We start from the raw sequence: 13,584 nt of genomic DNA on the forward strand, positions 1-13,584 counted from the left end.
GTAAAACATACATAAAATTTATTTTAACCACTTTTTTAAATTGTTTTCTTCACTTTTTTTTTTTTAAATTTCAACTTTTATTTTAGATTCAGAGAGTACAGATGCAGGTTTGTTACATGGGTATACTTTATGATGCTGAGGTTTGGGATACAAATGGTCCCAACACCCAGGTAGTAAGCAAAGTACCAACAGAGAGTTTTTCTTTTTTCTTTTCTTTTTTGACCCTTTTGGCTGAATTTTATTCATATATTATCTGTCCTCCTTCTTACAGTTTGTCTCATGAAAGGCATCATTATCCAGTCATTGATGCCAAACCTTCTTCACCAGCCCCCAACCTCTAGGCATCAAGTGTTAATAAGACATATTCCTAAATTTATCTGGAATTGAGCTCTTCTCTTTCAGAGTTTCCTTTCCAAGTCCATTTCTTCATAAATCTGGCATGTGAGATTTTAATTGCTCTGCGCAGTTTTCTCTTCTTCAGTCAATGGTGACAGCTCCAGGTCTGTTTGCTTTTGAAGGTTTTGTGTCACATTCATAGTCTTATTCACAGCAGCACAAATGCGGCTCTTAGACTCTTTCGGCTCAACAGCAACTGGTTTAAAGCGTGCACATAAACTTTGATATGGAGACTTTATCGCTGACAATTCCTTTAAAAGTGTAACTGGATTTTTCTTGCCAGCAGAATCAGGATGATTAGTCTTGATTTCATATTCCAGCCGGTACTGAATGTAATCCAGATCAGACTCAGCTTTCTGGAACATCAGTTCCAGCTTATGGACTTCCGCCTTCATGTCGAAAACAAACCCTTGCCCCACTCCCTTCCTTTTATCACAGCCTCCAGTGTCTATAGTTCCCATCTTTAGGTCCATGTGTACCCAAGGTTTAACCCACTTAAAAGCAAGAACATGTGGTTTTCTGATTCTGTGTTGGTTTTCTTAGGATAATAGTCTCCAGCTGCATCCATGTTGCTGCAAGGGACATCATTATGTTCTTTGTTATGGCTCCATAGTATTCCACGGTATATATGTAACATATTTTCTTTATCCAATCTTCTTTTGATAGGCTACTTCAACCACTGTGGAAAGCAGTGTAGAGGTTTCTCAAAGAACTAAAAACAGAACTAGTACTGAACCCAGCAATCCCATTATCGGGCATATACCCAAAGCAAAATAAAACACTTTGCCAAAAAGACACAGGCACGCATACATTCATCATAGCTTTATTCACAATAGCAAAGACACAGAATCAACCCAGCTGCCCATTTTAACAATTTGTAAGTGTACAGTTTAGTGTCACCAAGTACATTCACATTATTTTGTAACTATCCACACAATCTAGTCATAATTTTTGATCATCCCAGACAGAAATTATGTACCCATTAAAAAATTCTCTATTCTCCCCTCTCCCCAGCTGCTGGCAACCATCACTCTACTTTCTGTCTCTATGCACTTGACTACTCTATTTACCTGATGTAAGTAGATAATAAAATATTTGTCCTTTTATAAGGGCTTATTGCACTTAGCATAATATTGCCAAGGTTCACCCAGCATGTGTGATTGAGAATTTCCCTCCTTTCCTAAGGCTGAATAATATTCCACTATGTCTACATATCATTTTGTTTATCCATTCATCCACTGATGAACACCTGAGTTGTTTCTACCTTTGGCTACTGTGAATGCTGCTGCTATGCACACTGCTATATTGTTCAAGTCCCTACTTTCCTTTGGGTATACATGCACAAGCAGAATTGCTGGATAACACGGTAATTCCATTTTTAATGTTTTGAAGAACTGTTAAACATTTTTCCACTGCAGCCACAACATTTCATGTTCCCACCAGAAAGGCACAAGAGCTCCAATTTCTCTACAACCATGCCAACACTTACCGTTTTCTTTTTTAAATAACAGTCCGCCTAATAGGCATAAAGTGATATCTCATTTTGGTTTTGCTTTGTATTTCCCTAATGATTCGTGATGCTGAACAAATGACAAACACTTTTATATATTTTGGTTTGGGTTGCCTTCACTATAATTTTGAAGATCCTTAAGTAATTTTAAAACATAAATTAATGTAAATCAACAAATGAACTAACTCATCTTTGGATACCTGAACAGTTTCTCAGTAGGAATAAACACTAAAACAATGAGCATTAATTTAAAGTTTATCTACTTTTTCTTATCATTTATATATACTACAGAATGGCTACATCTTTTGTGTCTATCAATAAACATTCTCATCTCTGCCACCGTAAGATGTATGTAAGAAGGTACAAAAGAGATATGTAAGAAATTTGTGCAATTTGTGTCATTTACATACTTTCTCAGTCTGTTATAATGTCCATATAAAACAGTTCCTTCTCAATGAGCTAATTCCCAGTTCTATGAAAGAAAAGTTATTTTATTAAGAGATATAATTTTAATATGGATCGTTGAGGCCATATTAAGGGCAAAAATAACAGACATACATTTGTGGAAGCAGAGTAATGGTATAAGACTTGATTTTTAGGCCAGGCATGGTGGCTCAGACCTGTAATCCCAATACTATGGGAGGCCACAGTGGGTGAATCACTTGAGGTCAGAAGTTCAAGACCAACCTAGCCAACATAGTGAAATCCCATCTCTACTAAAAATACAAAAATTATGGTGGCTCATGCCTGTAATCTCAACACTCTGAGACACCGAGGTGGGCAGATCACAAGGTGAGGAGTTTAAGACCAGCCTGGCCAAGACGGTGAAACTCCGTCTCTACTAAAAATACAGAAAAAATTGGCCAGACATGGTGGTGGGTACCTGTAATCCCAGCTACTCAGGAGGCTGAGGCAGAGAACTGCTTGAACCTAGGAGGTGGCGGTTGCAGTAAGCCAAGATCACGCCACTACACTCCAACCTAGGCAACAGAGTAAGACTCTATCTCAAAAATTAAAATATAATTAAAAAAAAAAGACTTTCATTTTAAGGAAAATGTGAGTAGGATTATTCTAAAGCAACAGCTTGTTATAGAATATAAAATAGCATAGTGAAGACACAACTTAAGAAAGTATAGTACGTTGAGGGAAGTGAATTTTATTGGCTTTGTTTTATATCTAAGAATGAGAAAGTGCTATAACACGTGTTAACATGTTGGGTAAGTTCACTTAGTTTTGAGGGACCTCTTTATCTGGAATACTCTTACTCTATAAGTGAGAAAAGAAGGGTGACTCAGGGGCTTGCCCAAGGTCACGAAGCCAATTTAGAGGAATGGTAGGAAAGACCAAAGCCTGAAATTCCCAACTCTCACTCAGTTCAGTGTCTGTCTCACTGGACACTGCTTCTGCAGTCCACCATGCCAACACACACACAATCACTCTGTATCAACGCGCTCTAGTCAACAAAAGAAGGTAAGAGACTGTAGCCACTTACTAAATCAAAGGATAAACAAAGAAATATATTTCTCAATGACATAATTCTTTAGAATTTAAATGTTTCCATGAAAGCAAAAAGGTTTACCCCAACATTCACAACTTAATACTCAAAGTGCTGAAATAAAAATGTTAATGAAACTTTACCAAGCTTATGTAATTGAGAAAGGAAGTAGAGCAAATGTTTTTAATAAGTGGGAGATAAGTAAGAAAGAAATTTACTTCTGTTTACTTGATCATTTTTACTGCAGAACAAATAAATATCAGGATGTTTTTAAGTTCTTTTCTTTACTTTGATATTTCCTTTTATTTTAAACCCTAATTCTCCAACAAAAAGACTTTTAGTGAGGCACTATCAAAAAGGCTAAGTAACAGAATCCCAAACTTCTCAATTCTACAGGTTGGTGTTTATGAAGCACTCTAGCCAACACCTTAGAATCCAGAGAAACTATCCTTATGTGAGCCCTTATTTAACATCAGTTCAATTTGAGACTCCTGCTTTTCCAATATTTCTTATGAGGGAAAAATACATCCCACAGCGACAACCCAGCTAGAGAACTCAATGACTGCCAACATCAAACAAGACTGATGTCCCCATGGAAACTAATCCACCCTAGGATTTACTATTCAAACATTTTCTGAAGCATTCATGCACATCTAATGGGCAATGAAAATTGTCAAGGCAAATGACCCTAATTTTCAACACAACTGAAAGGTTCTTGCAGCAATGATGAATACAACTACTTGCTAAAGGAAGACTGACCCGGCAAAAAGATGTCTTGAATGACTTGGATTTTAAGATGTCTATACTAATCCAAGCCTCAAGCAGGAAAATCTTTAGCCAGAAAATTTATGGCATTTTTCTATTTAATGTTTAGTTTTCTATTCTAAGTGTATTTTCTTATTCTCAGAATCAACTTTGGTACATCTTATCATACAGGATTGGCTTCTGGGAAAAGACTTCCAGTTGATATCATGAGATACATGGTTGCAACTTACATTGACTCGATTACCAGGTGACAACCCAAAACTAACTGAAGTACCATAAGCCCTCATAACTAGAATAACAACAACGATGTACTTGTATTTTCTGCTTTTGCCCAACAGATCAAGCCACAGCCTAGCTTTCCACTTCTGATTATTCAATTCAGTATAAAGAGCAGAGTGTCAATTATTCTGAGGATGTCTAGCCCGAGAAGTTACCTCTTTGTGCTCTGGGCCTGGCTCTTTAAACAAAGCTGAGCCTCCCAGGCCTTAGACCAGAGAGCAGGTAAAACCTTCCCCCAATTCACCAGCTCAGCCCCCTTCCCAGCCTTATCTCCACGGCTCTCAAATTTGGGCCAGCTGTCTGGATATGCGATTTTCGGTGTTCTCCTCATTCAGTAAAATTAACTTCCTTCCTCAGCTTAAAAACTCAACCTTCCGCCCACCTCATCCCTTCACTGCGGCCTCTGCAAGCTCCGTACAGGACCCAGTTTTGAGTAACAGTCATTCCTTGTGAATTCTAGACACTGGAGATACCTTGATATCTACAGCCACTCCAAGCAATGATACTTCAGATGCAGACTCAAAAGATGGTTAGGTTCCTATGGTCCTTTCTTTTCTCCCTTTGGGTGCAGTGATGTAATCACAGCTCACTGCAGCCTTGAAGTCCTGGGTTCAGGTGATCCTCCTACCTCAGCCTCCCAAAGTGCTGGGATTACAGGCATAAGCCACTGCGCCCGGCCTCTCTTCTTCCTAACAACCAAATGAATACTGTCGAGGTAGGAAACCTGCAGAACTTACTTGCCGATCCCGACAGGATGAAATGAAGAAATCAACAAGAACCACTAGATGGCACCAAAAGTGACCTCTAGCAGCCTTTGCTGTTCATCAGCAAAAGACACTCCCACCAGTGCCATGACAATTTACAAAGACCACGGCAACACCTGGAAGTTACTGCCCTTTTATAGGGATTTCTCTGAATTTGCATGAAATTAAAGGTGAGTATACATATGGCTAGCCAGCACCCCATGCACAGCTACTCTGGAGCATACTGTGTGGTAGTATCATTCATGCCTCCTATTTGACTTCTAATTTCCTATCTAAATGTTCTATCAATTACTGAGAAAGTTGTCCTAAAGTTCCCAGTTACTACATTTTTCCCTTTGGTTCTATTAGTTTTTATTTCATGTTATCTTGAGGCTCTAAATTACTGTATATTCATTTGATAAACTGATCTTTTTATCCTTATGAAAAGTCACTTTCTTCCGTCTTTGCCCTGAAGTCTACTTTGATAAGAATACAGCCACTATGACTTAAAATTTCATTTCTAAATTTTTATTTTTATTTTTTGTGGTGTTACTCTATTGCCCAGTCTGAACTGCAGTGGTGCAATCATAGCTCACTGCAGCCTCAAACTTCAAGGCCGAAATGATCCTCCTGCCTCGGTCTGTCTCATAGCTGGGACTACAGGCACAAGCCACTATGCCCACCTAATTTTTTTATTTTTCTTTTAGAGATGGGGGGGTCTCACCATGTTGCCCTGGCTGGTTTCAAACTCTGGGTTCAAATGATCCTCCTGCCTCTGCCTCCTGAGTTGTTAGGATTACAGGCATGAAGCAACTTTCCTAGGATTAGTATTTATATAGTAGTGTTTACTCTAGCCTTTTACTTTTAACCTATCCATGTCTTCATATATGATGGATGTTGATTTTTTCCTTTATCTAGCCTGCCAATCTCTGACAGAAGAGGTAGGGATGAAACTGTTCCAAGTCACATCATCAGGCATTAGATTCTCATAAGCAGCACACATTAGCTCCCTCACACGGGCAGTTCACAATGGGGTTCACGCTCCTATGAGCATCTAATACCACCGCAGATCTGACAGTAAGTGGAGCTCAGGCAGCAATACTTGCTGACCTGCTGCTCACCTGCCGAGTGTCCTAGTTCCTAACAGGCTACACACCAGTACTGATCCCAGCCTGGGAACCAAGGACCCCTAAGTATGACCACTGGCTACTGTGTTGAACGGTGCAAACATTGAGAAACAGAAATTAGTATGAGGCAGAGTTTTCTCTTGGACCATTTGTATTTAGTACCATCATAATCAGTAGGGCTGAATTTAAGGGGCCATCTTACTATTTGTTTTCTATTTGTCCCACATTTCTGTTTACTTCTTCTTTTTCGTGTCTTTTGATAGACTGAAAATATTGTATCATTAAATTGGCTTTTGGCTTACTAAGGATACGTCTTAGTACTCTTTTTTTTTTTTTTTTTTTTAAAGGCTTTTCTAGGGATGTGGTTTTCAATAGGAGCTATTTTGTCCACCTAGAGGCATTTGGCAAAATCTGGAGACATTTTGTTGCAACTCAGTGGGGTGGGTCCTACTGGCATCTAGTGAGCAGAAGCCAGAGATGCTGCTAAGCTTCCCATAATGGGCAGGACAGTCCCTCACAAAAAAGAATTATCCAGCCCAAGATGCTGACAGTACCAAGGTTGAGACACCCTTCCCCAAGGCTCCCTAACTAATCACTGTCTTCTTTCAAATGCTATCATATCACTTCATGTGATGTTAGAATCTTAACCACATTCTATTTCCTTCCTAGCTTGTGATTATTGTCACATACCAGATGTGATATTGAGCACCTACCTAATCTACCTCTCTGGGTTCAATTTTCTTCATAAGAAAATTGGGAATATTTACCTCATTGACATTCTGTAATAATTAAAATAAGGAAAGTGCTAAGCACAGTACCTGTATACCATAGGTGCTAACTTCTCAGAAAGTTATTATCCTATTAATACAGAAAATTTTAATTGATCTGAAATGAAGGAACAGAATGACACACCTGAAGAGAAACCTAGGTGACCTACATTCACACCAGGTTTAATTTTTGTTATAAATGCCTCTCCTATAGCTCTCTACCTCCAAGAGTGACAATGAGACTGTGCCTTACTGGACTGGCTGGCAAAGTCTGACTCAGAAGAGAAATTCAAGAATCTTTCGGGCTCTGATATATAATCCCTTTTATTTACCTACATTTAATTGAAAACATCTGTAAGTGGTGCCACACAAAATGTAATTCAGACTTAGAAATGTCAATAAAAATGTCTGTAAGGCTGGGTCCGGTGTAAGCCTAGCAGGGGCATACATATCAGCAGCTACAGAGCCACACGAAATTAGGGATCTATGGAAATATGCTGCCTGACTTGACGAGGTGATAAAAGCTCTTTTCCCATAAAGCTTAATGAGCTCTATTAGTCTTCAGCTTACAGGAATGTAAAAGGGTCAGCCCCACAGAGGGAAGTAACTGACTCTCCACACATGGTCCATTCAAATGACAACATATCAAATTACTGATGTAATTACAACAACTTGACAATTTCATTAGATTCATGTGGCAGTTAACTGTTTAGGACTTACAACAAAGGGACATGGCTCATTCATAGTAATCATTGTGGAGAAAGTGAAGTTTAAAGTCAGCTTTCAACTGCAAGTCTCGTGTATTTTATTGTCTCTGCCAGAATAATTTGACTTTTATTCAAAATTAAAGAAGGTACAGGGTACAGACCATATTTGTAATTTTCCTTCTCCAGCTAAATCATAAGCTTATTGGCAAAATTAAACATTTAGAGACTCCCAACACTCTCCTGCCTTGGCTTTGCCTTGGCTCTCCGGCGCTATGTGGTGGCAAAGGAACAACAGCCCCCGACTGGTGTTGCTGGTGGAGACTCCGGGGCAGCTTGCCACTTAACTAAGCCCTCAAGTGGCCCCTGTGGAATTCCAAACTAGAAAATACCAACAGAAAGCCTTCAATGTATTTCCCATCAAGAAAAGTGACTTACATTGGTCATCTTTAATTTTGATTTCTCTTCCTCTCCAATGTCATAAACCCAGTAATAAAAAAGACAATTTAGCCAAGGTAAAACATCACTCCAGATCACTAAGTGATGGAAGCAGACAGAAAAGGACAGAAACTAGCATTAAACTCTGGATAGGATACTTTCCCTTCTAATTTTCACCAAAGATTGAAGCTTCCTTACACATATTCCCAATACTTAACCAGAGTAGTAATATGTAATTTAAAAGTATATATTTGTGGCTAGGTGTCGTGACTCACACCTGTAATCCCAGCACTTTGGGAGGATGAGCCGAGCGAATCACTTCAGGTCAGGAGTTCGAGACCAGCCTGGCCAACGTGGCAAAACCTGTCACTACTAAAAATACAAAAATTAGCCGGGCATGGTGGCAGGCACCTGTTATCCCAGCTACTTCGGAGGCTGAGGCAAGAGAATCATTTCAATTGGAAGGTGGAGGTTGCAGTAAGCTGAGAAAGTGCCACCACACTCCAGCCTGGGTGACAGAGCGAAACTCAGTCTCAAAAATATGTGTGTGTGTGTGTGTGTGTGTGTGTGCACGTGCGCGCGTGTGTGCATGTATTTTCATATACTCTACATCAGGCATCCCGAAACTTTTTACACAGGGGGCCAGTTCACTGTCCCTCAGACCATTGGAGGGCCACCACATATTGTGCTCCTCTCACTGACCACCAGTGAAAGAGGTGCCCCTTCCTGAAGTGCGGCGGGGGGGCCGGATAAATGGCCTCAGGGGGCCGCATGTGGCCCGCGGTCCGTAGTTTGGGGACGCCTGCTCTATATACTCTAGGTGCAGCTAATGTACTCTAGGTACACTCTGAGCCCTATCTATAACCAAGAGCATCCAAAGATTAAAAAGGACAAAGCTCTCAATCTTAAGTAGCTACAATCTAACTGGGAAGACAGACTGTTAACCATACTAAAATATAAATATTGGTCCCCTGCCCGTGACTAAGGTGAAACACATGAAAAAAAAAAAAGAAAAAAATATATAAATATTGGAACTTGTCTACTTTTAGCTGAAACCTGCCAAATTACGGATAAAAGACTGCTACTCTCAGTGTCAGCCCCACCAAATTCATTCATTCATCTGACAAATATTTACTGACTCAGTGCCTGCTGAACCGTAGATTCCATCAGCGATAGTAAAAGCGGCCTCAAAGTATTCTGAGATTTGTAGGACTATGTTCTACTCACACGAAGAATGGGAACACAAGAAAAACAGAGTCCTCTCTCAATGAGCTTACATTTGAGAGACGTCAACTGGTAAGATTTACTGAGAAGCATCTTTGTCACTCGTTAGTAACAGTCTCAAATTGCTACTTGCCCCAGTAAAGTGAACATCAAGCTCAAGCCTCCTTATTTGGTCCCTGTGTAGGGAAGCTAACCCAGCCCAGCTGCCTTCTGCTAAGAACCCTTATTCCTGTTCATTCCTCTAAGCTTTTGCTAAAATGAGAGTCCAGCGTTACACATTATCCACATGATCTCATCTAAGTGCCTGCCAGCCCCTTTTTTCCAAGGCTAGACATTGTTTCCACGTCAAATCAAAGAGACTCCCCTGATGTACACCTGTTAAACACTGACTACAAGAAGCATTACCAAAAAGCTCCCAAGGCATCTCTATCCACTGTGGGCCCTTTACTGGAGAGTAAAGGACAAAACAACTTAACACTTTGTAGTTGTTAACAATTTGTGCATCTCCTTTCTACTTTTCCGTGCACTGGAATTGTTTTTAAACTGAGATCTGCATGTATAATTTTGCATCCTGCTTTTACCTGTCAGTATATCAAATCTGTTTCAGATGTTACTTATCAATATATACTCATGAGCACATATTCACAATCTCTATTTTAATGGCTGTAGGATGTTCTATCATACGGCTGTGTCATAATTTATTTGACCTGTTCCACATTTAGATTGTTTACAATTTTTAACCATTATAAATAATGCTGTAATAAACATTTTCATGCATGTTTTGTCCTCATCTTTGATTACCTCTCTGACAGTGATTCTTGGAATAAAATTACTCAACCACAGGTATGAACGTATACAAAACCTTTAACGTATGTGACCAAACTGCTTCCTATAAAGGATGAAGTTTATAAACAGCCCATCTTATTATATCTTGTCAAGCATTCACTTAGAAAATAAGATACCGGGCCGGGCGCGGTGGCTCAAGCCTGTAATCCCAGCACTTTGGGAGGCCGAGGCGGGTGGATCACGAGGTCAAGAGATCGAGACCATCCTAGTCAACATGGTGAAACCCCGTCTCTACTAAAAATACAAAAAATTAGCTGGGCATGGTGGCACGTGCCTGTAATCCCAGCTACTCCGGAGGCTGAGGCAGGAGAATTGCCTGAACCCAGGAGGCGGAGATTGCGGTGAGCCGAGATCGCGCCATTGCACTCCAGCCTGGGTAACAAGAGAGAAACTCCGTCTCAAAAAAAAAAAAAGAAAAGAAAATAAGATATCGTGATAGGATCCAAAAAATTGTAGTTCATTGTCATTTTAAACTGCATTTATTACTAATAGGATTATCATTTAAAACAAATTTATTACCATTTGCATTTTATCTTGTCAATTACCTGATAAAAATCCAACCAAATTTTATGTAAAAGAAATTAGTATTTTTAATTGATTCTAAAAGATCATTACATTAAGTATAACCCTTTCATCATACTTTACCCAAGTTGCCTTTTAGCTCTATTTGTTTTCATGTGCAAAAGTATGGATCTTTACATAATCTAATTAATTTTTCACGCTTTGTTTTTTGATACTTTCCATTGCTTTTGAAGTTAGAAAGTGCTTCCATAACTATAGAGCAGGCTATAAAACTTATATTGTCTTCAACTTTGTTATGGTTTGGTTTTCACTTTATGCCTAACCCTTAATTAAAATTCTATCTGCCAGGCACTGTGCTCAGTGTTTGCCGTAGGTCACCTCATCTAACTTTCAATATCCATTTTAGTATTATTATCTCCATTTTTAGATTTAAAAAAGAGCTCAGGAGTCAAATGGCTCACCCATGGGCTGCTTGGGCCTCTCTCATTTCAAAGCCCAGGCTCTTTCCACTGTATCGCTCTGCTTTCCCCTTGATCCTGGATACCTAGACAATGTGACCAAACCTGGATGGGACAACCCTATCTGGTCTGATCCACTGCTCCTGGTGACCACTCAAGCTGGCTACCACACATTGTGCGATGTGCCCGTGTGGGCCACACCACATTATCAGCAGTAATAGTTTCAATAACCAAATAAACAATAAGTTATAAAAGCAGAAATGGTCTCAGAAAGGACACAGAATTGAGTCTCAACCCCAAAGAGGAGTATGATTTGAACAAGCTGGGAATAGGGAAAGCATAAAATGAAATAAACAATAAGCAAAAAGGGAAGGACAAATGAAAGGCAAGGACCAGAGTCTCATCACGTAGGGCTGAAGTCTAAGAAAAAACAAAATACTGCCATGATGTGCCTAGCAGAGTTTATACCTGCTCCCATTTCCATTACTTTATTTGAGAGGTAGGAATTATTATTTACATTTAAAAGATCAAAAAAATGAGGCTCAAGGAAGTTGAAGCTGTGATTTACCCAATGTCATATGGATAGTAAGTAAAGGCAGCTCTCACCCAGCTTTGGTTCTAAGTCCCATCACCTCTTCACATATTCTGCTTCCACCGTTTCTCTACTTCCTTTTCCAAGTCTCAATGATCATCTACAAGTTTTTCTGCAACTGCAGCTCATAATGATATCTAGGTCTCTAAACATCTAATAGTTTGTCCTCATCTCTCAAAATTTTATCACTGGATTCTCAGTTCTATACTGAAAACCATGATAAGGATTAAATAAAAAAGTGAATGAAGAACCCAGAACATTGCCTTGTTATAACACAAGCTTAATAACTTTGCTCTTTCTATCAATTCACGTATTTTCAATTGGTCTCTCTAACTGAAACTTCCTTGAAGACCTCTGATTTTTCCAGCTCTCTTTTAGTATCATGGCAGTTTATAGAACATAAGGTGGCAGTTAAATAAACATTCATGGGAGTGATGAAGACACAACAAGGCTCTTTCAAATGAAGGACCAATTTCTATTTATTGAAAAAGAATACTTAAAAAGAGGAAATAACCTGTCATGAAGGTGAATTGCTATTAATATAACTTCTAGAAACTTTGATCCAAAAAAAAAAACCTACAGTAATTCACCCCATACCGTTACTGAAGAATAAATGTGTCACACCAAAATGACCACTCCTATAATTATCAAATAAATGCCTAATGAAAGGTATCAGTAATGGTTTTCAACTACCAATTCTAATATTAAGGTCAGTGAGTAACTCTTACCTCTAAAGGTGAAGTGCAGAGGAATCTTGTGAACTGTGGAGTCAAATTTGAACAGAATCCATTTCATCCAGCGAACAGATAGCAAAAAGGAACACAGAGAAAAGGAAAAAATTATTACACAATTTTCCAGTAAATGCACTTAAAGTGAACCTAAAGATTTATTAGAGGAAATTAATGTGTCCATACAATTCATCCAGAATATAGAAAGGTTCAACCTACCCCATAGGAGGTACCTATTTGAATTCCTTTCAATAAACATTCTTAAAAATCTGCATAAAAGCACATATAGCACAGATCAGTCCTAAAAAAAATGTTTTATCTCACACTCCTACATAATAAAAACACCCTTTTAGGGAAAAAAAAATCACCCTTTTAGGAAAAAAAAAAAAAAAATCAATCTTCCTGACCCTAAATGTGACAGGCAAAGTTTAGTAAATGCCAAGAGAAGATATAAACCAATGAGGCGACCAAGGAAAAGGGACAGAAAGGACCGCGCCAGAGGTGAGGTGAGTGCGACAGAGAGAAAGGTGAATTCTCATCTCCACACTGTGGCGTCTCGTCTGAGATCTTCACCCTGCTCTGATCTTTCTCTTTTCTCAGTCCCATGTTCCCTTCCTCCCTCCATGCCTCCTTTCCTTCCTTTCTTGTCTCTCTCTTTCTCCCTTCTCCCTCACCTTTCTCTTCCTTTCTATGACACACATAGAGGAATGTAGAGTATCGCCTGAAACTAAATGCTATATGATCAGCATTTAAATAAACAAACAAATTATAGAGGGGGATATAAAGAAATGACAAAGCAAATTGTAGGCTAGCTCTGAAATAAGGACTGTCATGTAACTTCATGCATATACATGATGGCAATTCATGTTTTCATAGACGTTACAGATTCAACATTTCAAATCCTTGGAGATTTATTGTAATACTACTCAAATAATATAAACTCTTGATCTTTCTAAATGCAAATTAACTACAATAAAAGGCAATGACAGG

General features: G+C 39.0%; 2 protein-coding genes across 17 annotated transcripts in view; both read right to left on the bottom strand.

Moving 5' to 3' along the window:
- Nucleotides 1-13,584, bottom strand: part of ATE1 (arginyltransferase 1) — a 266,317-nt gene that overhangs the window by 210,180 nt on the left and 42,553 nt on the right. For all 16 annotated transcript variants that reach the window (XM_074382989.1, XM_010332267.3, XM_003922136.3 and 13 more), the window contains one exon: nucleotides 12,595-12,627. In XM_074382989.1, the coding sequence (XP_074239090.1) occupies nucleotides 12,595-12,627 (33 nt within the window). The remainder of the gene's footprint in view (nucleotides 1-12,594; nucleotides 12,628-13,584) is intronic.
- Nucleotides 197-12,588, bottom strand: LOC101032683 (SKA complex subunit 2-like). Its single transcript, XM_074383001.1, has one exon. It carries the CDS (start codon nucleotides 867-869, stop codon nucleotides 450-452), a length of 420 nt encoding a protein of 139 aa, XP_074239102.1. The 5' UTR covers nucleotides 870-12,588; the 3' UTR covers nucleotides 197-449.

Source organism: Saimiri boliviensis, chromosome 12, assembly GCF_048565385.1.
Source record: "Saimiri boliviensis isolate mSaiBol1 chromosome 12, mSaiBol1.pri, whole genome shotgun sequence".
Classification (NCBI taxonomy): domain Eukaryota; kingdom Metazoa; phylum Chordata; class Mammalia; order Primates; family Cebidae; genus Saimiri; species Saimiri boliviensis.